Genomic DNA, 24,222 nt, shown 5'->3' with positions numbered 1-24,222 from the left:
AATACAAAGGAGATATCTGGAGAGGCAGGCTAAGGATCCGGTAGGGCAAGTTTTCCAGTGGGGGCGATGGGATTGAGTCTGCCATTTAGGAAGTTTCCCTGGCAGCACGGAAGACCATGCTGTGGAAGGGGCAAGGCTGATGAGAGAACAGTTAAGATGCTCCACAGTTGTTCAGGCAAAAGAACTTACATTAAGACGGTGCAGCAGAGACGGAAGATAGGCTGCAAGAGACATTTCCAAGTAAGAATGGCCAGAGCTTATTGACCAACTGCCCACAAATAATTATATCATTAATATTAATAGCTAACATAAATTGAAAACTTAATATGTACCAAGCACTCTTCTAAGCACCTTACACATATTTACACATTTAATTCTCACAATAACCTTATGGGTAGGCACTACTATCTCATTTTATAGGTGAGGAAACTGAGGCACAGAAAGATTATGTGGCCTCCCAATGCCACATAGCTGGTGAGCAGTACAGTCTGGGTTAAAACTTGGACAGCTGTGCCTTTAATGTCTCTGTTCTTCCTCTGGAGGGATCAGAGAGAGAGAAAGGAGGGAACAAGGGGAACAAAGGTGAGCTCTCAGATTTCTAGCCTGGGCAACCGAGTGCAGCCTTACCCAAGGCAGGCCTCGCTGATGTGAAAGACATCACTATCACCAGCCACCTACTAATCCCCCGTGAACCTCATAGGAACTGCTTAATGGACTCAACTACAACCCAGCAAGTGAAATGTGGAATAACATCCGGACATGGCACCAGGCCCCACTTATACCACGCTCCAGTAAAAATAAACCTCCCTGTCCAAATACAGAGTGGTTGGAAGTGCCATACTTTACAGAAGAAGAGGCAGTTATTTGGCATTAAAAATAGATAAGTTTTGGCTTACTTGAAGATCTGGGCATGAGCAGTGCGATTCCCAAATGGAAACAGATGGATGGGGTGAGCCCCCCCTCAAGACTGACTCAGCTATTTAAAGAGACCAAATAGAAAATTATATCCCCTTTCTGGGCCTCAGTTTACTCACCCATAAGACAGAGAGGTTGGACAAAAGATCCAATGTCACGCCAAGCTCCAACCCCCTATGAGGGTCGGAACTGGAGGCCAAGGCTAGATCTGAGAGCTGACAACCTCCTAAACCAAGGACAGCCCAACAGATGCAGGGTGGGTTGGCCCCTCAGTTCATAACTTACTGCTGATAGGATCAGGAGTAGTTTTTCCCAAGGATTTTCAGAACTCTGTCAAGAGCTTTAAATCACCGCTTTGAATCGGACACATTGTTAATCCACAAAGAAATGCAAGCCAGGAAGTCCTCCTACAACTAGCTTGCCTCCTGAGGGGCTACCTTGATAGAACGGAGGGGTAGGGGAGTGTGTGCGGGAGGGGCTGCTGGGGTCCTTTCCATCACTGGGTCCCAGCGGCGGACAGGCCCTTTTGACACATTCCCTTTAATCCTGCAAGGCAGGCACAGTCGTATTTCACACGTGGAAGAACTGAAGGCTCAAAGAGGTGACATAACTTGCCCAAGATCATTCAGCTGGAGGAGGAGGGAACCGGGTCCAAAGCCTGCATCTTTCCCCCTCACAGGGCCTCTGCTGTGCTGCCTACCGTGTGGTCGGAATCACTCTTCTCAACTCCAAGAGGGGAAAGGAAGTCACGGCAAAAGCTGAGCACCTCCGGGTCACTCAGGCTGGCAGCTGAGAAAGCTAGAAGGCTTTAATTTCCTAACTGATCTCCTTGCATTTTTACCACACCTTGAAAAATAAAAGACCAGATTTGCTTTAAATGATTTTATTAAAAATGGTACCAATTGATGGGGGGAAAGATATACACACATACACACATATGCATGTGAAGAACATAGACACATAAAGCCAAAGGCTCTGTACAGTTTTTTAAAAAACGGGGCCCCTTTCTTCTTCCTCTCTCCCGGAGGCAGAGTGCCCAGACCCCAGGGCAGCTACCCTGGGGATGAACAAAATGCTACATTCTCACTGGGTCTCCCCCTGATAGCCCCTGTGGATCCAGGGATGGGGTAGAAGGCTAGCAATGCTCCCAGAGCAGCGAGGGGCACTGGCCACCTGCACAGAGAGAGGGGCAGTGGGGCTCTGAGCACCTTTAGGTGGGAGGCTGGCTGGGCACCTATGAGCTCAGCTTTTTCCCCTATCCCCTCAAGACTCAAAAGTCCCCACCAGCCCTCAGGCTGCCTAAGAGTGACAGGTGAGCCCCTTCCTGCTAGGGTGTCTGGCCAGGATGGCCTGCCTCCAAGAGTCCTCACCTTCACACAGAGAGCTGTTTCCAGCCCAGGCCAGCACTGATTTGCAGAAGGCCTGCAGAGCCATGGTGACCAAAGTCTTCCCGCTTCTGCCATGTCCCTTCTCCCTACCCCACCTCCCCATCAAGTCCCTCAAAAAGAAGTGCTCACTGGGGTAGCATGCTCCTTGCTGCCCAGGACAGTCACCGTGGCTCCACAGCACTCTTCCTGGGAGGCCCTGGCTGAACTGTCCCGAACAACCCCCAGGCAGGGGCCACCTGCCGATGGGGCTGGCCTGCCAGGAGCAGTGAGACAGGTCAGCTGGGCCCCTCTGGGCCCTTGAAACAAGCCTGCCACATAGCTTTGGACACAGACCTACTCCCCTGGGGGCTGAGGGAGGTCACTGGGAGGTGATCTTTTTCCACCTCGGATTGAGCAAGAGAAGGCTGCCAGGGAGCAGCTCTCCAGTGGCCCAGACTTTGAAACAGGCCAGGCTGAGTCCTCCACCCTCACTGCAGGAGTCCAGCGTCTGGCCTGGGGAGTTCCCTCACCAGATCTGTCGACCAACTTCTAGAAGCCCCTGCTTTGGGGTTGTGAATTAGAAGGGCTGTTTTGATCCTGAATATCAGGCTTCCCTTCCTCCCAGGCATTTCTTTGCCGAGGAGGAAGGTTTCCAGTCCCTCTCCCAACCCCCACCCTCAGCAAGCCACAAAGCCTCCACCGTCTTCAGCTGGTTACAGGTCAGGATCCAGGTCAGACTCTCCCTCCCTCTAAATCTGATTCTCCACCCCTCGCTAGAGACAGCCAGGCTCCTGGGGGTGGGGGATGGAGTCTGAGGGGGTGGAGGTGGGGGGGGAGGGGCAGGTCTCCCGAGGCTAGACTTGAGGAATGTTTAGGCCAACTCACCAGGCAGAGGAGGAAGGGGCCAGTTTAGATCACTAAGCCAATTAAAAACAACCAGCCAGAAAGAACCTTTCTCCTTCCTGACAGCTACTCTGCCAGCTACCTCCTGGGTTTTGTTGGTGGGGAAGAAGGGAGAGGGAAAAGTGAGGGGTGTAAATTTTGCCCCGGCTCACTTAAGACAGTGAGTGAGTTCCTGGCTTTGCATAAGATGGAGACAGTGCAGTCAGACCACCTTCCACCTGCCCCAGGCTTGATGTTGAGGTGGGTTTGTCAAAGCCTGGGCTCAGTTCTCAGGCCACAGGGCACCCAGCCTGGGCCTGGCAAGGTCTCTGAAGCCGATGGCCTTGCCTCAGCACCAAGATCTAAATCATTTTCTCTCTCACTGAGCTCAGGTGGAGAGTCTGCCAAAAGGGGTGAATAGTTGGCTGCTGTAAATAATCCCGGTTTTTTGGTGTGTGCCACTGAAGCATACGGCAGCAGCCTGCCTGTCACCACCTTGATCTAGAGAGGGGAAAACAACATATGTCCCATACACATCATAAAATGGTATGGAGACCCACAGGGAAGGCTGAATTTCACAATGGTCAGTGTGTCCCAGAGCCAGTCTTCACACTGGTCCCTGGCTCCTTCTCTACATAGCAGGAACCCGTCTTCTTAGCAGACAAATCATGGTACACACCCTGAGAATAGAATTCTGACCAAGAAGAGGTAATATCCAGAATATCTGAGCAGAACAAAACAAAGGCTTACACACACAGTTTGAGGCCCTTCTCCTCCAGGGTGCTGTAAGCCCATATGGCACCTTTGCAAATTAGGAAAGGCACCCCTTCTTCTTGGGAGAAGTAGCCCCACACCAGGGCACACAGCTTAGTGAGCAGAACACAAGCTGAATTCCAGCCTCCATTAGCTCTCTCTGCAGGTGCCCTTGTGCAGTGAACAACCTGCACAACTGTACATCCAGAAGATCAATGTCTCCTTCAATAGTACTGAAGACCTTCTCTCTTCAGAACTGGAAGAGCTTGGGCTTGTTCAGATTTGTGAGTCTACTCTGGACTCCTCCTATTTCCTTGGGTAGCCCTGAGGTCTTCTTCGTCCAGGGAAGCCATCTTTTCTTTGGGCCTTACTTCACTGTTAGCACCAATGTTGTCTTTTCTCACATATGCAAAAGTTATAATTTAGTTTCTAGCGTCTGGTTAACAGATTCCCTGTGCCTGCCATTGGAGCTGCCACACCGGCTGCTTTAGATCCTCTCCATAAGTGCCGCAGCAGGGAGAGAAGGGAAGACATGCAGAGGCAGCTGTGATCCTGCTGGGTTCCAGAGCATGCCCTTCTGGCCTAGCTGGAAGCGGGAGGATGATAGGAAATGTGTACCCAGCTTTGACGGTTCCCCACTCTAATCATTATCTGTTACTCTAAAAGTCACTTAGCTGGCAAAGCTACTGTCCTGGCTTCTTCTGTATCCCACTAGGTATGAAAAAGGATTGGGGATAAGGGGGAAGAGGTATGTTGTTTCCAAGGAAACCAAGGAGTCTGGGGTCCTCTAGGGCTGACTCTTATGGTGGGGTGGCCCCACATTTTCCAGCCCCACTGCAAACCTGCCCCCGAGGTCCCTCAGTGCTGATGTTGGGGGTGGAATGCGGTCTGTCGGCGGGGTCTTTTGAAAGAAGAGCTGACAAAGGCACAGGCTGCCGGCAGCAACACGCTGACTGGCTATTCGGCTCATCCCGTGGCTGACACTCAGCTGGTCCCAGGCCGCCAGTGGTGGCATGGCTCTGTACCTCAGGCCAATCTTGGGGCCTCCAAGTGGGACCAAGTCAGTTTTGAGGCCTAGCCAGAAGTTTGGTTCATTTTGCAACATGTTTGAGGGGTCCTTAAAGAAACCCAACCCTCCCTGAGGTCTGCTGGAGGTGACAGGAGCTGGCCAGGAATCCTTGAGCCCATGGGGCAGGTACTGGCTGGGAAGTAAGAACCCAGTCAGCTGTGGAGCTGGCCGGCCAGCCTAGTGAAGCTGCTATCCTCAAGTGGAGAGCCGGTGGCCGAGGCCCTGCTGGGTTAAAGCAATGTGACCATCAGGATCATGGCCCCCATCCACAATGGAAGGCTCATAAGTTTGGTGGAACTGGGAGTCTAATCCACTCTCGATTTCTTAACTGAGTTCCTCTGGAATAAACCACAGTCCACTTCCCAGAGAACATCACTAACGGATCATCTTCCACAACTGGTAGATTCCTCAGTCGAAGAATCTACTTGTCAGAGCCCTTGGGAATTCTCACCATCACAGACACGTCAGCCTCTCCTTCAACAGTGTTTGACAAAGGCCCCCATTCCAGGTCAAGGGCCTGACAGAGAAAGAAGGTCCCACTTGAGTACGTTGTATGTACACTCAGAGAGAAATTTAAAAAAATTAAAACGCAAAATAACAACAAAAAAACAACTTCACAAGACACAGTGTCAGTCCTGCCCGATGTCCTTCCTGTTCCAGACGGTGTTCCTGGCGCCCCATGTGAAGAGGGCGGCCCAGCCTCACCTAGGGCCTGCCCCGTTCCTGTTCTCTTCTCCATTCAAAGCAAGGTTGTGCAGGAAGAGGAGGATCTGCCACCACACGCGATTTCGGTTCTGCTGGTGCTGAAGGGAGAAAAAAAAAGACCAACATAACTCCCAAACACAACCTTAGACGACTCCCTCTCATTTCCAATAAAAGTTCAGATCTCCAAGTCTCACGGCTGGCACTTTAATCCTATCAGTACAGCTCACAGCGGGGAGGAGGGGGAGGCGAAAAAAGAGACACTGCCATGTAGAGGAGATAGTTGAGTTCTCCCAAAACAATTACAGTTTTAACATTAAAAAGAAAAGACTAGGCTCTATATGCACTATGCACAAGAGGATTAAGCTTTTTCCCCTGCTTGCAGGATTTTCCAGAGTTTAGCCAAGTGCTGCTTTTAATCAGATTGGCTCCCGAGCCCCTCAAACCTCAGCTGCATGAACAACAAACTGGCTTCAGAAAGAGAAGAAGTGCCCCCCTCTCTCCCCCGACTCCAAAGTAACATAGAGAACAAGGGGAAAGGGGGGGCCTCCATCTGCAAGTGATTTGACACTGTGAAGGTCAAAGGGTTAATCTTCAATTTAAACCACACTGCTGAGGCAGCAAAAATCTGATTTCATCCAGTGCAAACACGCACACACACAGACTCTCACACACACACACACACACACACTCTTGTGCGCCCGCCCGCTCTCCCTCCCCAGCATCTCCAGCTCAGTGCTGCCCTTTTTATAGATGCTCTTGACAGTAAGCCATAAATAATCCCTCTTGGAGCGCTCTCCTACTGACTGGAGCCAATTAAACATTAAGCAAGAACATACTTGAAAACAAAACAAAAACAAAGAATATATACTATGCTCTGGAGGTTATCCCAGGTCCTACTGTCAGGCTGGGAAGCTAGGGGCAAAGTTCAGGGGTCAGTGGCTCACCAGATTGGGGCTGGTGCCCTGCCCACACAGGTACCATTTCCCAGGAGAGGCCTGGGGGGTGGAAACTGGGGGGTGCTGGAAGAGGCGGTCTTTGTTCTCTCTTTGTCTGCCAGGGCAGGAGGACTGGGCGGGGGCCTCTCCACAGGGTTCTCAGTGGACAAGGGAATAAAAACCTAGTGTGCAGAAAGGAGCCAGCATGGGCTGGACTTGGATTACTTCAGTGGCCCCATCAGCAAGCAAGTTTACATGAGGTGTCCGGGGGAGCTGGAGCCCTCTCTTAAACTGTCTTTAACTACAGCACCAGCCCCCACCAGGCAACTACTCCTGGTCAGATGGGAAGAGGAGAGAGGATGCCAGCGGCACAGCTGGAAAGGGGGCCCAGGTTGCCTGGACTCCCAAAGCTTCCAGGTTCTGTCCAGCCCCGGCCTCCCTGACCTTTCCCAGGGCCGCCGTGCAGGTTGCTGGCTTCCCCTTCATGCTGCCCTAGGCCACAAAAAGAGAGGCATCCAGGCAGCTGGCCTCAGGGCCTGACAACCCAGGTGAACACAGAATGCCCCCGTCCATGGCAACAGCATTCCTCCTTCCCCCATGGAAGAGCCTGGAAAACAACCCGGCAAGCTGGAGGCGCAGCTCCTGCTCAGAGGGGAAGGGAAATCGGGCGTGCCACAGAAGAGGCCTGGCAGACAGAGGGTGGGGAGATGGATGGCTTCCTCGTGTTTTGTAAACAAAGATGAGTAAAAAGAGGAAACACACCCGGCTTAACAAAATCTGGTTAGAGTAAAACAGCGTGAAAATGGACTCAGCTGCAAACCCGAAGCCTCCGGCCTGCGGCAGCTGGGCCAAAGACCCTCTCTCCTTCCCTCCCCAGCTGCTGCCCGAGACAGGTGCAGAGGTCATGTGGCCGAACAAGAGGAGAATCCAGGAGCAGACTCATCCCTGGAGAGGCCAGTCTGCTGGAATTCCAGATCTCCTGAGGTGCTTGTCTGAGAAGACCGGTGGCAAGAACAATCATCACCATAATAGTAACGTGGGCTAGGGTGGCAGTTGGGGGTGGGGAGGTGCCAGGCTCTGTCCTGTGTGTTCTGCATCCTTGCTTCTCAAAGGGTGGTCCATGGACTAGCAGCCTCAGCACCATCAGAGAGCTGTCTGGAAATGCAGACCCAGCATCAGAAGATTCCCCAGGTGATTTTGAGGCACATTGTCATGCCCATTACTTAGCGACCACATAGCTAGTTTAAGTGGCAGGGACTGGACTGAACCTAGACCATCTGGCCCTAGAGCTATGTCCCTTCCCATTATCTCTGTGCTCAGAGTGCCACTACCTTTCTTTATACCAAAGCAGACCCTCTAGCTTCCCCTTCACTAAATCATCTCAAAACAGCTCAATGGCCAAGGAAAGCAGATGAGAATTCTATGATTTGGGGCTGAGGTGATTCCCATCTCTGTATGCCTCAGTTTCTCCCAAATTCCACTAATGGAGGCCACCTACTCCCTGGGCAACTTGAGATCTCTGAAGATGAGGCACAGACTCCCATCATCTGGGAGCGTTGGGGGACTCAGAAGCAGCCGTGGGCCAGAGAGTGCTTTCAGACAGGAAGGCTGAGGTCTTGCAGGGGACCCAGGCAGGCCTAGGTGCAGGAGGCAGGGTACATAGGCCAGCCCTTGGGAAGGATCTAGTTTCCATGCCTCTGCGTGTGACAGTCCTTAAGGCTCATGAATTGGCAAGAAAGGCTCTATGGTGCATGGATCCCCAGGGACCAGGAATCAGAGGACCTGACTTTAGAGTTGGATCTCCCATCAACCTGCTCATGAGTTCTCTCTTGGCTTATAAGGAAAATGCAGGTATTGTACTAGATCAACGGTTTCTAAACCCAACTGTGTCACTAAGCCAGCTGAGGTGCTGTTGTAAGTACAGAGTCTCCAGGCCTCTCCCAGACCCACTGGGTCAGATTTTCAAGGAAGGGTCCCAGGAATCTGTATACTGAACAAGCTCCCTGGGTGACATTTTAGAGATCAGAAATCATTTACTGTATATTTTAATCATAAAAGCAATACATGTTAATTGTAGAAATATTGGAAAATACAAGACATTACAGAGGAGGAAATAAAGTCACTTATGATCCTCCAGCCTAGAAGAAAACACTGCATATGTTGATGTTTTCTTCAGTCCCTTTCGATCTCTTCCCACCAAAGTAATGTCTTACCCCACTGGCCAAGCCAGAGGTCAATCCTGCCCAGGTGGTTCTGTGGCAGCCAGGACACAGCCTTTTGGAAACCACAAAGGTGCTCTCCAACCCTAAGGAGTTTGTCATCCACAACTACCTTCAGGATTACAACTCAGAGCTCCAACAACTGAATTCTGTCAGCTGGGTGTAGGGCCTGGGAACCACCCATGGGCCCATGAGCCCTCTCTGGCTACAAGCAGATACCACACAGGCTCCCTATGGCCTTCTCCTGCCTCAGGGCAGCCCTCACAAGACCCTTTTCCATGAGGAAACCAAGAGAATCAAAGAATGCCCTGATTACAAAATACAACAATAAATAAAATCTTTCCTAAAAGTTTAACAAAAGGGCCTGACTAGAAAGGAAAGAAAAAAGACTTGAAGGGAGGCCAGTGGGAGAAACAGTGAGGAGGAAGGAAGTTGGCCTTCACCGAACAGGATGAAGAACACAAAGACACCAAAACACCAGAGAACGTGGGTCCTTCCACAAGAGGGTGTGGAGAAGAAGGGGAAGAGAGAGGAACCAGGAATGAGTGTACTTGGCCTCTGACCCTCAGGCACCTGGCACAGCACCCAGCGCACCATCTGAGATCAGTGAGGGCAGATCCCCAGAACCAGGCCTGCTCTCCTAGACTCAGCTAGGGAACCCCTCACAGAATGGGAGTTCCCAGAATACACAGTCAGGGTCACCCAAGGGTGGGGGCTGGGATACAGAGGAGGGGAAGCTCACCCTAGAGCCCTCGGACTCACATGGTTTAGAAGGCAGGGCCAAGGCATGGAGGGAATGAACAGAGGTGAATGCCCCCAGGGAAGGCGCCCTAACATGGTAGATCACGGTGTTCTCTTCAATGAAGAGAGCACAAGCAGGCGTCAGAGCCCTGTGCAGCTTCTTTGGCCCAGCCTCACTTTCTTGCCACGGTCAGGGGATGAAGGCAGTCGGCTGACAAATGTTTCAATCCCTACTGTGTGCAACACCCTATGCCTGAATGCACAGTTGCTCATCCTGTGTAATGGGGAACATGGAAGGCACACAGTAGGCACTCAACAAGGGCATGCTGGACCAACTACAGAGGAGTCAGCCCTGAAAGATAACCCACTTGTCTGAGGCCAGGAACAACTGATGTCTGGCCAGGTCTAAAGATGTACTTTATGTGATAGTATCAGCCTCTCACCTGGGGAGAGGCCCAACTAGTAAAAGGCCTCCTTTTTTTTTTTCCTCTAAAGAGCTGGCTGTGGTGTCTGACAAGGTTGGATTACATAAATCAAACTATGTTTCATCCCACACAGCCTCTGCCCTAAGCACAAAGCGTGTTCCCTACGCTCCCTGGATAAGAATCTCCCTCTGCCTCTCCCCCTTTCAGATCCAATTCATACCCTCTGGGGGCTTTGTGTGTCATCAGTGTTCCAGATGCTCCAGCTAGAGCTAATTCACCCCAAAGTATCAGAGGAAGAAGCAAAGCGAAGCCCTGTGCAGCTCTAAAACAACCTAACTCACAAAATGCAAATTTACCAAACAGAGAGCAACTTATAATATCTCAGATATAGAACAGAGCACTTTCCTTTCTTCTCATGTGATCCTCACAATAGGAGGAGCAGGTATTATCAACCCATTTTAGAGCGACGGAAACAATGGCTCAGAAAAGTGATCCCAAGTTAGTTGGGAGGGGTGTTATTTGAGGCCCTGACTTCTGACTCCAAAGCTATGTTCCTTCACCAAAATTTTACAGTGTGTTTATTCACATTATGAAAATAGTATTACCTTTTCAAAGCAAATCACCACTGATCTGCTCCCCTAGTATGTTTAAAGACATTGTTTCCAGATCATTAACTATTTAGTAAGGATGCTGTGGACCAGAAAAAAATAACCCTTTCAGAGGCAGAGCTAACTGAAGATCAAACAGAAATAAAGCTAAAACTTTAGGTCTGAAATTATAACTTCAGACTGTGATCTGAAACCACACTCAATCTCTTCAAAATGCAGAATTGTCTATACTCTAGGGGAAGGTACACAGTCCACGATGTGAAGTTTTCCTCCCTCTTCCCTTTTGCCTGTCATTCTCTAAACCTACTCAGGCCAAGGCTGAAAGAGCCTGGCAGTTGAGAACAGGAACATTGAGATAAGAGAGACTTTTGAAAAATTCCACTTGAAGGAAGCTAGGAAGATGTTTTCTGTTGAAATAAGGACATTTTAATGAAGCACCCAACTGAGCTACCAAGCACCCAACTGAGCTACCAAGCACCTAACTGAGCTACCAAGCAACCAACTGAGCTACCAAGCACCCAACTGAGCTAAGAGTTATGTGGATACAAAGATGATTAAAATATTATAAACTTGATTCTCAATCATTTTACAATATAATGGGGAGAAGAGCAAAAACACCGAGCTAAGTATCACATGAGGCAGAGCGGGTTGGGGCAGCAAATGTGTGCTCCCTTGTACCCTTGTTTTCTGGAATGTGATTGCTGGGCAGCAGGTATGGGGCGATTGGACCATGGTTCCAGAATCCATCAAATCTGTATGACGCCTCACTCAGCAAATGACAGTGTGACTTGGGCATGTTACCTCACTTCTCTGAGCCTCAGTTTCCTATAACACAGTGACAAAGGAGTCTAAAAGTACAAGGTTGCTTATACATAAAGCACTGGCTTGCGGGCAGCAATGAGCAGGCTCCTCCTTCCCTGGGGAGCACAAGGAAAATCTGGGATTCACTGGGTTTGCAGAGCACTTCTCTCAATATGCTCTGCAACAGGGCCTGCCTGGGGAGCACCATCTTCCCGCCAGACTCATGAAGTCCCTGGGAGATCCCTGACTTTCTGCGTTGAGACTGCCCACAGCAGCCACAGGCCATGGGGCTCAGGATTCTAGGCTGCCAGGCTAAGCCAAGGATTCTGAAACCCAGAGGGCAACCCCTTGGACCCAGTGGGCCCACTGCCTCAGACTGCTTCTGACCCAGAGGCCCGAGGAACGAGCAACGTGGCAAAATGGGAAAGGAAAAAAAGACTCATTGCCAAGAGCTTCCTCAGCCCAGCCAGCAGTGTTAACAGGACATTGAAGCCACCATGGCCACGCCCATTGCTTCTCTAAGGAAAAAAGAGCAGTCGGAAGCCAGCCAGCTCTCAGTGGAAGATGGCAAGGCTTCCTCTAACACAACTGGAAGACACTGGCTCCAGCCACTGGGGGTTGAGGGGTACGGGTGGGGGACAGAGCTGTGCTGCACCTTCCATGTCCCCAGACCCTTGTTTTGCACCTGCACAGCCTGGAGGGAGAAACTACTGAAACCCTTACTCAGTTTCCTTCAAGCTGAGAACAGCTCCATCAAACTACTGGGCAACTTCTTCAGAGCTCAGAAGGGCACAACGGTGTGTGCCCTGGTTAAAGAAGGGAGAGGGAGGGAGTTGGGGGGACAAGCCTGTTGTGTGTATTATGCTATGCAAAATAACCCCGGGTTCTGAAAATCAACTTGGGGTCTTTTCAGCTGACTGTTCATGTCCTGTCCGGGACCAGGTGAAGGCAAACCAGGCAAGGAGGAAGGTTGGAACCGTCCCCTTCACACACGGACTGATCGTGTGCTCTGCTCATGGAACATGACCTCTTGGCTGCCAGACATGGATCAAAAGGCAAATCAGACATTTTTCTTTAACCTTCTTTCTTTGTGTCTCCCTTAGTCCCCTCCTCCCATCACCCACTTTCCAAAAAAAAAGCCAATTTCCATCCCATGGCCTGCCTTGGTGGGGAGGGAATGAACTCTCCGGAACTACAAGGCCCTCTCCTGGAAGAGGGAGCAGTCAGGTGCAGAGTGTGTGGGGAACTCAGCCTCTAGTCTGCCACGCTGATGACTCAGAAGCTAAATATAGCGAGCGATATAAACAGAGCCAGCCACACAGCAAACACAGGCCCCGGCCCCGGCCCCGGCGCCGGCTCTCACGCACGCTGGCTCTCCGCAGTCCCTCCCCCAGCCTCAGTCTTCCCCTGGCACTGTCCTACGTGGGCCTCCCACTCCTGGGACAGAGGCTGGCTTCCTAGGGACCCTTCTCACTCTATAGCAAACCTCTGGGGCCCCTGCCCGGGGCTGTCCCCATCTAGACCCTGAGCAACCTAGTTAGCCAGCTTAAGTTCCAGAAAACCACTCACTAATAACTAGAGAATCCCAAAGTGTCAGGAAGCAATCGGGGGCTCCCTGAACAAACGATCCAGTCTGCTAGGCAGAGAAGCTGCTAGTGAATAAACCATGTAAACACCAACTCGGGTACAACATCCAAAAGAGCTCCCCAAATTACAAAGTCAGGTCCAAGCGAAATCCTAAAGTCACCTTTTAACATATTTCTAAAAGTACTCAACTCTCCCTGACTTAATAGTTATTTGTAGCACAACTCCTAAAGGCCTTTCACATCAACTAGGCAAGCTAAGTATTAGAAACCAAGGCTGAGCCGGGTGCAGTGGCTCACGCCTGTAATCCCAGCACTTCGGGAGGCCGAGATGGGCAGATCACCTGAGGTCGCGAGTTCAAGACAAGCCTGACCAACATGGAGAAACCCCGTCTCTACTAAAAATACAAAACTTAGCCAGGCATGGTGGTGCATGCCTGTAATTCCAGCTACTCAGGAGGCTGAGGCAGGAGAATCACTTGAACCCAGAGGCGGAGGTTGCAGTGAGCCGAGATCGCGCCACTGCTCCAGCTTGGGCAAGAAGAGTGAAACTCTGTCTCACCAAAAAAAAAAAAAAAAAAAAAAAAAGGCTTGAAGAGATTAAATGATTTGCCCACGAACACACAACTTATAAGTGGCAGAGCTGGGATTGTAACAGATCTGCCTACAAGTCTAGGATTGTTTTTGTGATATTACAGCTAAAGATGGTTTCAACTGAGTAGCTGAAAGTTTTCTCAGATTTCATTTGCCAAAAAATCTAATTACTACTCAGGGATTTCCAAACCCAGCTTTTCTGAATGGAGCCACTCCTGGTCCAAGTGAAAAAGCCATTTCCAACATGAAGAATTCCAACCCTCCTGTAGCTTTACTTACTTGACTGTCTACAGTAACTACTATTTTTGAAGATTCTTGGCTTCTTAACATTGCCCAGAAATATCCCCAAATGTCATAATGGGCCATTGGGACAGAAGACTCTCCCAAGGGGAGGGGATACCACTTCCCGCCCCTCCTTAGGCTCATGCTAAAGGAGGCCATGGCACAAGGACAGGAAAGCTGGGGCTCAGACCTTCTGGCCAGGGCAGCCCAAGGGCTCAAGGAGGAAGTACATCTGCACCACGCTTTTCCACGCAGAAGCTGGACACAGAAGCACCACAGCACCACCGTCAAGATAAGTCATTATCAGCAGACCATCGGGGGTCCCTGCCACAGTTTGTCAGCTCACAGAGGAGCGAACAGGGGAACCTTCACTCCTGCCCCGGCCAAAGAAAGGTGGGATGTGTGGTGAGGTTCGGAAAGGTTTTTACCTCCACTCACTCTGCCTCCAACTCTCTTGCTGCTTTGGAGACACAAAGAGCTGAGGCAGAGCACCCTGATGACTCTGATCTTCTGCCTCCGGTTTTTTGCCTGTGGATCTGGAAGAGTCGCCCTGAACTGGTAACTCAGGTAACCAGGCTAGTCCTCCACCTAGCAAGGCTCTTGGGAAATGTGCTGAAAGTGCAGATGGCCCGCGTAAAATGACACCCAGGGAAACTTGGAACCTGTTGCATCTGGAGCCAGGTCGATACACTCAATTGGGATTTCATGGCATCATCACGCCCCCTCCCTCTGCTCCATACCTCCAAGGGAGAAGGGTGTTCTGGTGCAAAAAAACGAATAACTCGGGTCTGTAACCAGGGAGAAAAAGGGGGAGTTCACACTCTCCACAGGACTATGGACCAGTGGCCACTGTCTGGCCCCAGGACACTATCCCAGATGTAGGGGAAAGGTGGTGGTCAGGCCTCCTCAAGTCCCATCTGCCTCTAGGGTTGCTTTTCTTGGCTCTCTAAATCCAGCCCGCAATGATGGGGAACGACTATCATTCCCTGAAGAGAAATCGATAAGGCCAAGGTCCACAAATGATCAGTCTGGACACTAATTTCTCTGGACCAGGCAGGTGGAGGGAAGTTCAGGGGAAGCAGCTCTGCTCAGGGAGTGCCCTGCCAGGTGGAGTGGGAAATGAATTGTGAACCAACAAGAATAAACATGGGGGCTGATCAGGATCATAAACACAAACAGGCATTAAAGAACATCTACTGTATGTCCCCAACTCTCATAGGTATTTTCTCACTTAATTATCACAGTAAAATTCTGTGGTATTAGCACTAATTCATAGAAGAGGTAATAGGCTCAGTGAAGTCAAGTGACTTCCCAAAAACTAGTAGGTGGCAAAGCTGGTATTCAAACCTGGGCTTTCTGACTCTGAACCCAAAGCCTAGAAACTAAATCCTAAATAACCTCCTTCCCACTGCCTCAGTTTCTCTGCCTGCAAAAATGAGGGAAGGGAATGGGGAAAGAAGATAAAGGATAAGAATGCAGGAGTGACAACAGTACTTTCTAGATATGAAATCTTAGACTGTAGTTTATATAAGAATCAAGCTTAGAAAATGACTCACTTCTTAAAACCAGCTGCTGAAACGTTCCAGGAGTACCAGTGTTCCACCTGCCTGAAGCCATCACCTTAGCCCTTCCTGCAGGTTGAGTTCCTGGTGAAGGTCTATAAGTAGGGCCAGTGGGAAGGAGGGGGTTAAAAGCAAGAAGACTCTGGGGAGAACTGTTCAAGAAGACAAAAAGCCTGGCTCTTTGTACTGGAAAATTTGGGAAAACCAGCTCTTTGAGCTAGAAAGGGCTCACTGGCCAGCCTCTTACCCTTGCAAGTAAGAAGAAGTAGGTAGCTGGCAGGAGGGTAGGGGTACAGGGAACCTGGGAGCCAGTGTGGAGTAAGGTGCAACGCAGAGGAGACTCTCATGCCTTGCACCTCCACTTTTCCTTCTCCCCAGCTTGGGTGGCTCTGGCTAAAAGCATAACACCTTGTCTAAAACTAACCTGTGCCCGCAAAGAGGCAGCTCTGAACTGGGAGAAGTGATGCCAACCAGCAAAAAGCAGGGCAAGGCCGGGCGCAGTGGCTCACACCTGTAGTCCCAGCACTTTGGGAGGCCGAGGCAGGTGGATCATCTGAGGTCAGGAGTTCGAGACCAGCTTGGCTGACATGGCGAAACCCCGTCTCCACTAAAAGTACAAAAATTAGCCTGGTGTGGTGGTGGGCGCCTATAATCCCAGCTACTCGGGAGGCTGAGGCAGGAGAATCACTTGAACCAGGGGGAGTGGAGGTTGCAGTGACCCGAGATCGTGCCATTTCACTCCAGCCTGGGCGAAAGCCAAATTCTGCCTCAAAACAAAACAAAACAAAAAAAAAGCAGGGCCAGACCTTGGGATAAGGGCCTCCTCCTCCTCCTGTTTAGGACCAAGTTAGGAGGGCCCCCAAGACTGTATCCTAGTCTTGTGCCAGGAAGGGTTCCCAGCCTATTCCCAAGCCTATAGAGGCTTACCAGTGGATGGGGGAATATTCTGGGGAATAACTGGTGAGAGAGATCAGATTATTGCAAATGAAGCAAGCTGCCTTCCACGTAGCCCTCTAGATAGAGTCTAGGAGAGCCACAGCCACTGTGTCCTCCCATCCTCTCCAGTACCGGGACTGGAAGCTGTGAGCTGGGCTCAGCCATAGGCCTGTACAACCACGGTGGAGTGAATGGGCAGGAAGGAGGCCAAGAAACTGAAAACAAGAATCAGAGTGAGTCCACACATGGACTGAAGGGGAAACTCTAAGCCAAGTTTCCACCAAATAATCAAAGGAGAGAATAAGAACTGGAGCTTAAGTCTATTATCTAAGCATAGGGCCGCCCTCCCTTCCTGATCACTAAGGGACTGGGAGGACTTAACCAGGGCCAGGCCTGGCCCCAAACTGTCCTTAGAACTCCCTGGCAGAGGGCACTAACCATATCTAACCCACAATGTCCTGTTCGTAGGAAACCCAAGGTCAATTCCTCTTCCCCTGGCACTGGTAATGGTTTGACCCTTAAGTCAACCTATTATTACCAATAGCTCTCCTCCAGCCACCTGAAGCTACCCATCTAACCTCGGAGTCTGCCCAGTCATGGTCAAGCTATTTATTCCCTTGATTTCCTCACAGTCAGACACACAAACACACATTCAGAGCCAGCTGGGCTGGGGACACAGTCCCAGAAGTACAGAATGTGTTCGCTTCCAGGTGGCATGCCTGTGCTTCAGCTGTGGCTGTATCAGCACGGATGCAGCCTCAGGCTCCTCTCCCAGCCTTGGCAGCCATCCAGAAACCCCGAAGAGGAAGGGTTAAGTGCCTGGGGGCCCAGCCCAGACAGCGGCTGCTGGAACAGGGAGGGCAACCTCCAGTCCATGGCACAGAGGGCTCCTCCAGCACGAGCCTGCCAGCCGCCGCCTTTGTTGATGGACTCTGCCACATGCTCGGCTGACACGCGATGCTCCGCCCTGGCGGGGCTGGTGCCAGGCTGCCGGCCAAGCACCCGGCTGAGCGCCCGGCTGGCCGCCGGTCTGAGGAGCCTCTCCGAGGTACACTCTCTGGAGTCCCAGACCCTGGTTCCCACACAGAGACAGTGAGGAGCGGCCTCCCCAGCTGGAAAGTGTCAGGTTTCAACCGGTTCCACCACTTTCCCCAACTCAGGCCCCATCCCTTGGCCTGGTTACCCGGTTCCCACTGTACCTTAGCCAGGCACCCCCCAACTGCCCAGTTTCATTGCAGCACCCTGAAAATCTTCCTCTTAGGTCTGTGAGGGGCAACCCCCCCAGCCACGGCCATAAGAAGAGACAGGTTGTCAAGCAGAGCTGCAGAAAGCCATCCTATTCCCAGACTGTAGCTTCTCCCAAGAGGGCTCTTATGGAACATGAGTTGAGAGTGGGCAGTTAACCAATGTGGAGCTCAGAGATGAGGGCAAGATGCTCAGCCAGTTAGGCCCCTCCTGCCCATGGGAACCGCCATAACCCAAACTCTGGGACAATATCCTTGAGGTCTGGCAGAGACAGAGTTGCTGACAAGAGGAGAGAGGCAGGCCTTGGCCCCCAAGCCCCAGCAGACTCAACCCTCCTCCCCTAAACCCCCGTGCCTACTTGCTGCACATGAAGCCGGTGGAACTGGTCTGCAATGCACTGAAGCTTTCGGGCAATCTGTACCTCTGCTCGATGTTGCCACTGCCCTTCGGGGGGCTGCTCCCCAATGGGCAAGACTGCCGGGAAACTGGCAGGGAGAGGAAGCCGGTAGCCAGCATTGCCTGCAAAGATAGAGGACCCACATCTCAGCATTCTCCACAACTGCTCCAGCCTCCCTACACCTGCCTGACCTGGCCAAGATTGGAGGCTGAGGGTAAATCCTCATATGAGAAAGGATAGGAGCCAGCCCGCCTCTATCGGAGCACTCTGCCAAGCTTGGACAGCCTGCTGCCCAAGTGCATAAAAGTTGCACAACAGAAAGAGTGGCCCCAGCCTTCTCTTTGCTTCTCCATTCACTGACAGTGCCATGACAAAGGGCAGGTGGTAACGTGTGGAGGCGAACATGCCAGCCTTCCATCCTTATTTATCAAGCTACCCTTGACCACAGTTGGTTATTCACATAGTAGCAGGTTGAAGCTTTTCTCTGGAAAAGCACTGGAGGTAGCTCTCCAGTTTCTGGGTTGAGCAAAGTAAGAGGCAGAGAAAGAAAAAATCAAAAAGTGTCTTCACTTTTTTAGTGCAGTAGAGAAAGGCTGGTCTCCCGAAGCTCCTGGGCAGCAGCACAAAAAGAGGGAGAGAAAACTCCTGAGACGCACAGAGCTGCCAAGTTGCTCTCTGGAGACAGCCCCAGGCAAGACCTCTAGACCAGCGCTCCACACTTACCCGGTGCACGCGTTAGACCCACCGCTAGGGGCGCCAGTCCGCCGGGCTCCTCGCTCCTTTCCCTCTTCCCCGCCTGCCCGCCTTATCCAACTTCTCAGACTCCTGCCAGAACTGCTTTGCCAGAACTGCCCGAAGGAGCAGTTCCCTCTGGGAGTAACTGCAGTGTCTCCTCAATCTGCTCGTCAGACACAGTAAGCCAGCCTCCTTGACTTTACCCTCCCTCCATAAGCTGCAGTGCTAATAGAAGAAAACAAACTGTCTAACCCTGCCCTTTTGCCAGAGGAGGGCATATTTCTCCTAAAACAAACTATTTAAGCCCACAAATGAAGGGGTCTTGTCTTAGCCTTGGAAGCATCCCCTCTGCTGGCACTGGGCCCAGGCAGGCCCAACCTCTTTCTCCAGTTCCCCTTTCACGCACAGAAAGTCCCAAGTGGCAACTGGGGGCCACCTTCTGCCTCTGGGAACCCTCCCTCCCAGAACCGGCTGGGTTTTTCCCTTCATTGTCAACAGCCAGTCACAGATCCTCCAGCCTTCTCCAGGGCAACAGGAGCCACTTTATAGTACGCAAGTCACTGCTAGGACACTAAAGGCCAGGCCACTCAAGGGGCACAAGATGTAAAAGGAGATACCACGGACCCAAGGATCCCTCCAGGAGGGGACAATTTGCCCTTTGGGGGGGGTCTGAGGCACAGGTGAGGAGCAATAACAAGCCGAGAGGCAGCAGGTGGAAGTCAAGGAATCAACAGCCCCGCTGATCACTTTGGGGAAGGAAACAGCAAAGGGCAGGTTTGGGGAGGGAAAGTCCCCTCTTTTCCCCCAGTCTCTATGGGAGGAGTCTTGAGGCTGAGAGCACTCACCATAAAAGAGTCGCTGGGGTTCCTCAGTCACCCCACAAGGCAGCATGACACCTTGGCTGGGGGAGGCTGGGCTGAGGGTCTGGGTAGCTTTGTCTTCCTGGCTGGTGGGTCGAAGGCCAGGGCCACAGCAGTGGGTGAGAGGGAAGAGCTGAAGTCGGCTGAGGGGGCAGTCCAGTAGGCTCTGGGCAAACAGGTCAGCAGAGAGCAAGCTCCCGGGTTGGGTGCCCGGCTCCCCATCCTCTGGTTGGAACACATCATCCTCTAGCTCCTCCACACACTGAGATGGCTCCATCTCTCCTGTGAGGGGGCAACGCAGGCATCTGGGCTGCTGCCCCACCAGGGCCATACCTGGAAGGACTCCCCTTCCCTTCTTCCTTCCATGCTCCCCCTTCTTATTTGAGGTGGCCGGGCCACATACTGATGACATACAACCCTGGTAATAAAGCACTGCTAAGGGTGACATTCACTCCTCAAATGTGGACTGCCTGAATGTTCAGGGGCTCTCCACACCTCTTCCCTGGGCCCGCCTGGAACCACCCTTTTTCTTGATTACGTTTTCTGACCTAGGCCGGTCACAAAGTTTGACTCTGAGGGTTGTGAGCAATAGCAGGAGTAGAATCAGCAGCTATATGCATGCATGGTACCTGGGAAAATATAAACAAGACTAGCCTGTGTAAGTTGCTGTCAAGGGTGCTGTGACTGGCTATACATACAGTGTTCACCACACACACACACACACACACACACACACACACACAGAGTCATTGTCCCAAGGAAACTCTTATCTCTGTCTGAGCTGAGCTCCAGGCTCAGCAGCAAAAACAAAAGCCAGCAATCCTAGGGCAGCCAGGTTCCCTCCAAACCTCTAAGCTCCGCCCTGCTGCCCATCTACTCTAATCTCCACCCCTTGCTTGCACAACACAACAAACAGGCTCTGCAGTGTGGTAAGAATGTGTCCTGGGAGAGGGGATAAAGACCCAAGCTAGTCATTGCAGCTGCTGTCTCGGCTCTCTTTGAGCAGAGTTGAGCTGTCTGCCCACCAAAGTTTGGCCTAGAGGGTAGGTCCAGCCTCTCCCAACTAAGTCTCCTCACTAGTCTCCACCACTTCAAATCCCTGATTCCACAGCCTCCCGCTCCTGCCAGCTCTGAACCTGAGACTGGTACAACTGGTCTTACAGAAGGAAGTGAAATTCAGCCCTCTCCCTGTGACCTCACTCACTGCCTATACTACTCAGGTTATTGATATGAGTTTCTTGGTGATAAAGAAGTTCCTCTTGCTCTGCCTGATGGCTCTTGAAAGTCTGAGCTTGGAGCTACTCAGCATCTTAAGCTTCCAACCCAGCTCCCTACACATACCAGGAACTGCTTAGGGCCCCTGCAGCAGCCAGAAGCAGCAACCACCTGAACAGCTAAGGATAAAAAGAGATGAATTTCATTCTTGTCAGATTCAATTAGAGATTCCTGGGGGTTCTGTCCCCCAGTCTCTTGCCTTTGAAGAACAAGCCAAATGGTCTATGGATTGGTGAAGTAGCTAAAAGAATCTCAGTACAATTCAGAATCCTGCCTTTGCCAAACGCAAGCTCTCTGTGAGGTGCTTGCTTGGTCCCTGCCTTAGTCCCATCCCATCCCTGTCCCTGAGCTGTCTATGGTCCTGTCTGTGCCCTCTTCCCTGGAGAATGAGGAGATGCCTGCTAGGATGGCAAGCAGCCATGTGGTGTCTTTGAACAGTGTTTCCCAAGTGTGTGTGTGTATGTGTGTGTGTGTGTATGGGGAGGGGGGTGGGAGGGTGCACTCCAGCTTATTAACAGGAAACAAAATTTCCTGATGAAAGGACCAAGTGCTGTCCCGCCAGTCACCTGGCAGGGGCTCCCCTCCAGCTCTCCAACCTCCTCTTCTCAGGCTGGCAATCTCCACCTAAGAAGGGGCCCTCAAAGCCAATCACAAGCATTAGTCATTGTCTTGGTTTTTCCTTTGAAGCCTATCACCTTCCCCTCCCCCTCCCAGCAAAGCCCCAAAGTTCGACCTTTGCCTGGACTGGACAGTGGGGGAGGTGCAGCAAGAAGGTGTGGCTTTGCAAGCCCCAGGGACCCCTCTCACGCTCCACAAACTGTAGGTGGCTTGCCTGTAGGTGGGCGCCTCTGGAGGGGTGCTGGCCAAGGTCAAGGGTAAACTAAGAGAGGGTGAAGCTTTTCTCCTGAGCTTAAGAGGTGATGTCCAGAGTGGTGGGAGGAGGGCACTTCCTGAGAACAGGGCCAGGGAATGCTTTATTCCTAGCAAAGGAACTCAAGCCCCGCTGCAGCCATCCCAACTCCTAAGGGCTGGAAGAGGGATGCTGAACTTAGACTCCTTCTCCTCTTAGGAGAAGGCAGTAGTCAGACAACCAGATACTTGACAGTGACTAGGAACACACACACACACACACACACACCCCAGACCTGGGTGACTCCAGGAGAGAGTCTCGGCCTCCGAGTTCTGATGCCAGGGCTCCGCGCCAGGGTCCAGCGTGACGAACACTCGGGGGCTTGACGCCCAGACTCGATTGGGAAGGAGGGAAAAAGCCCAGCTGTTAAGGAGAGGAGCCTTCAGACTCCGCAGGGAGGCAGGATGCCCCACAACTCCTGTCCTACCCCAAAGTCAGACCCAGAGGCTGGGCCGTTCTCGGGCGCCCAGGTCTGCTCAGCAGTGCACCCCAGGTTCCCCTGCCTACCTGGACCCAACTCCTTCGAGTCCCAAATGTTACCCCCAAGTTCCCTCTTGGAGCAGCGCACCCAACTGTGCGTTCTGCACCCCGTTCCCTCACCCCAGCGCCCCAGTTCTTCATGGTCACCCCAGACGTCCGCAGCCCAAACCCTTCCCGGGCCCCCGTGCGCAGCGCGACTCCGCTCCCCACTTCCCCAAGGAGCTGCGATCCAACTCCGCCCGGCCCCTGGCCGCCACCCGGGCGCTCACCGGGCTGCGGCAGGAGGCGGGAGGCGCAGGCAGGGGCGGCGGCGGCTGCGGGCACAGGCCGGGGCGGGAGGAGGCCACTCTGCACGGTGCGGTATTGTTTCCAAAATACGCCCGCTCGGGGCATCCCGCAAACAGCTGATGAGGCCCCGCCCCCCTGCGCGTCACGCCGAGGACTGGCCAATGGCGAGTGAAGCGCCAAGTCCCGGGCTGGGCCGCTGCCAGGGACGGTCACGAATGTACGAACCTTCCCATGGAAACATTGCAAGGGGCCGAGCAAAATTCCGACCGTCGCCAGAAGCGCAGTTGGAGCGCCGTCGCCAGCGCGGATTCTGTCCCTAACACAGGCTCTGGAAGCGCCAGAGAGTCCCTGAATCCTCTGTATTAGGTGTGGGAGAGGGGGCGCCAAAGTAACTTTTGTCTTCTTTTTCACGGGAATGGGCAGAATAATTGCTGCGCGTCCAGAAAGGGAGGGGGGAAGGAGGCGGGGAGTTTTTTGATGAGGCTGGTGTGTCCAGTGGGTGCAGAGTGCAGGGTGCGGGTCCCTATGGGATCCCAGCCTCAGGGGAAAGCTCCCTCCCGCCTGCCGAGCAGGTCAGAAGAAAACTGCAGCCCCAAAGCTGAAGGTGTGTTTGAAACAAACACATCCAGAGGAGCCCTTAGGTCCTCTTCTTGACTGGGCGTGGGCACTGGCAAAATAAGCACCTGGTTGAGAAGAGGAGCGCTCAAGAAGGCCGGAGCTGCTTGAGCGGTTGACACATATCTCGCATATGGCAGCATTTAGAGACTGTGCTGGTGCCGCCAGGAGAGCAGCATGTCCTGCAGACCGCGCAAGGGAGTCTATGGGCTACTTCACAGACACCGAGCACCTACTCTGTGCCAGATATTGGGCTCAGTGCCAGAAACCTGGCGTCTGCCCCCAAGGAGCTTACAGTCTACTAGGAGAGGTAGCCCTGAAAATACTGAAAAGTCATTGGAATTGTATTCATTCCAAGGATAATGACTATTGAGGAATGCAGAAAAATTCAGAATACAAAGGCTGGAGAAGGCCTCAGGGAGACAGCTTTTAAATTGAATGGGAAATATTTTTCAATAAGGAAAACCAGATGCATGTGGCTCACGCCTGTAATCCCAACATTTTGGGAGGCCGAGCCGGGTGGTTCACTTGAGCTCAGTAGTTGGGGACCAGCCTGGCCAACACTGCGAAACCCTGTCTCTACTAAAAATACAAAAATCAGCCGGGCGTGGTGGCGCATGCCTGTAATCCCAGCTACTTGGGAGGCTGAGGTAGGAGAATTGCTTGAACCCAGGAGGCGAAGGTTGCAGTGGGCCGAGATAGCGCCACCACACTCCAGCCTGGGCAACAATGAGACTCCGTCTCAAAAAAATAAAAATAAAATAAAATAAAAAAGAATAGCCCAGGCCTAAGGGTAGCAGACTGAAGTGCTGAGTTGGAGAGCTTACCTGTGCAGGGAGCAGAGGGAGGCTTGGTGACTGGATCATTGGGTGCACACTGAGATTTAGGAATGGTGGGCATGGGCAGGTGGGTTCAGGTCAGACTGAAGAGGTGTTCCTGGAATGCCAGACTGAAGAATCTGTATTTTATAAAGGGGAAGTGGCGAAGATTTTATTGCAGATGAGTGACTTGACCAAGCCTGAGTTTTAGGAAAGATAAAA

General features: G+C 52.1%; 1 protein-coding gene across 1 annotated transcript; it reads right to left on the bottom strand.

The window, feature by feature from the left end:
• Window positions 1-1,782: 1,782 nt before the first annotated feature.
• BMF (Bcl2 modifying factor) lies at window positions 1,783-22,672 on the bottom strand. Its single transcript, XM_032175841.1, is given in 6 exon segments — window positions 1,783-5,789; window positions 17,981-18,141; window positions 19,600-19,896; window positions 22,035-22,121; window positions 22,124-22,162; window positions 22,549-22,672. Coding segments are annotated over 6 exon segments (810 nt in total). The 3' UTR covers window positions 1,783-5,687.
• Between the last annotated feature and the right edge of the window lie 1,550 nt (window positions 22,673-24,222).

This window comes from Hylobates moloch, unplaced genomic scaffold (assembly GCF_009828535.3).
Source record: "Hylobates moloch isolate HMO894 unplaced genomic scaffold, HMol_V3 SCAFFOLD_14, whole genome shotgun sequence".
NCBI classification, from domain to species: domain Eukaryota; kingdom Metazoa; phylum Chordata; class Mammalia; order Primates; family Hylobatidae; genus Hylobates; species Hylobates moloch.
The sequence above is the reverse complement of the archived record's forward strand: the minus strand, read 5'-3'. Positions and strand labels throughout refer to the sequence as shown.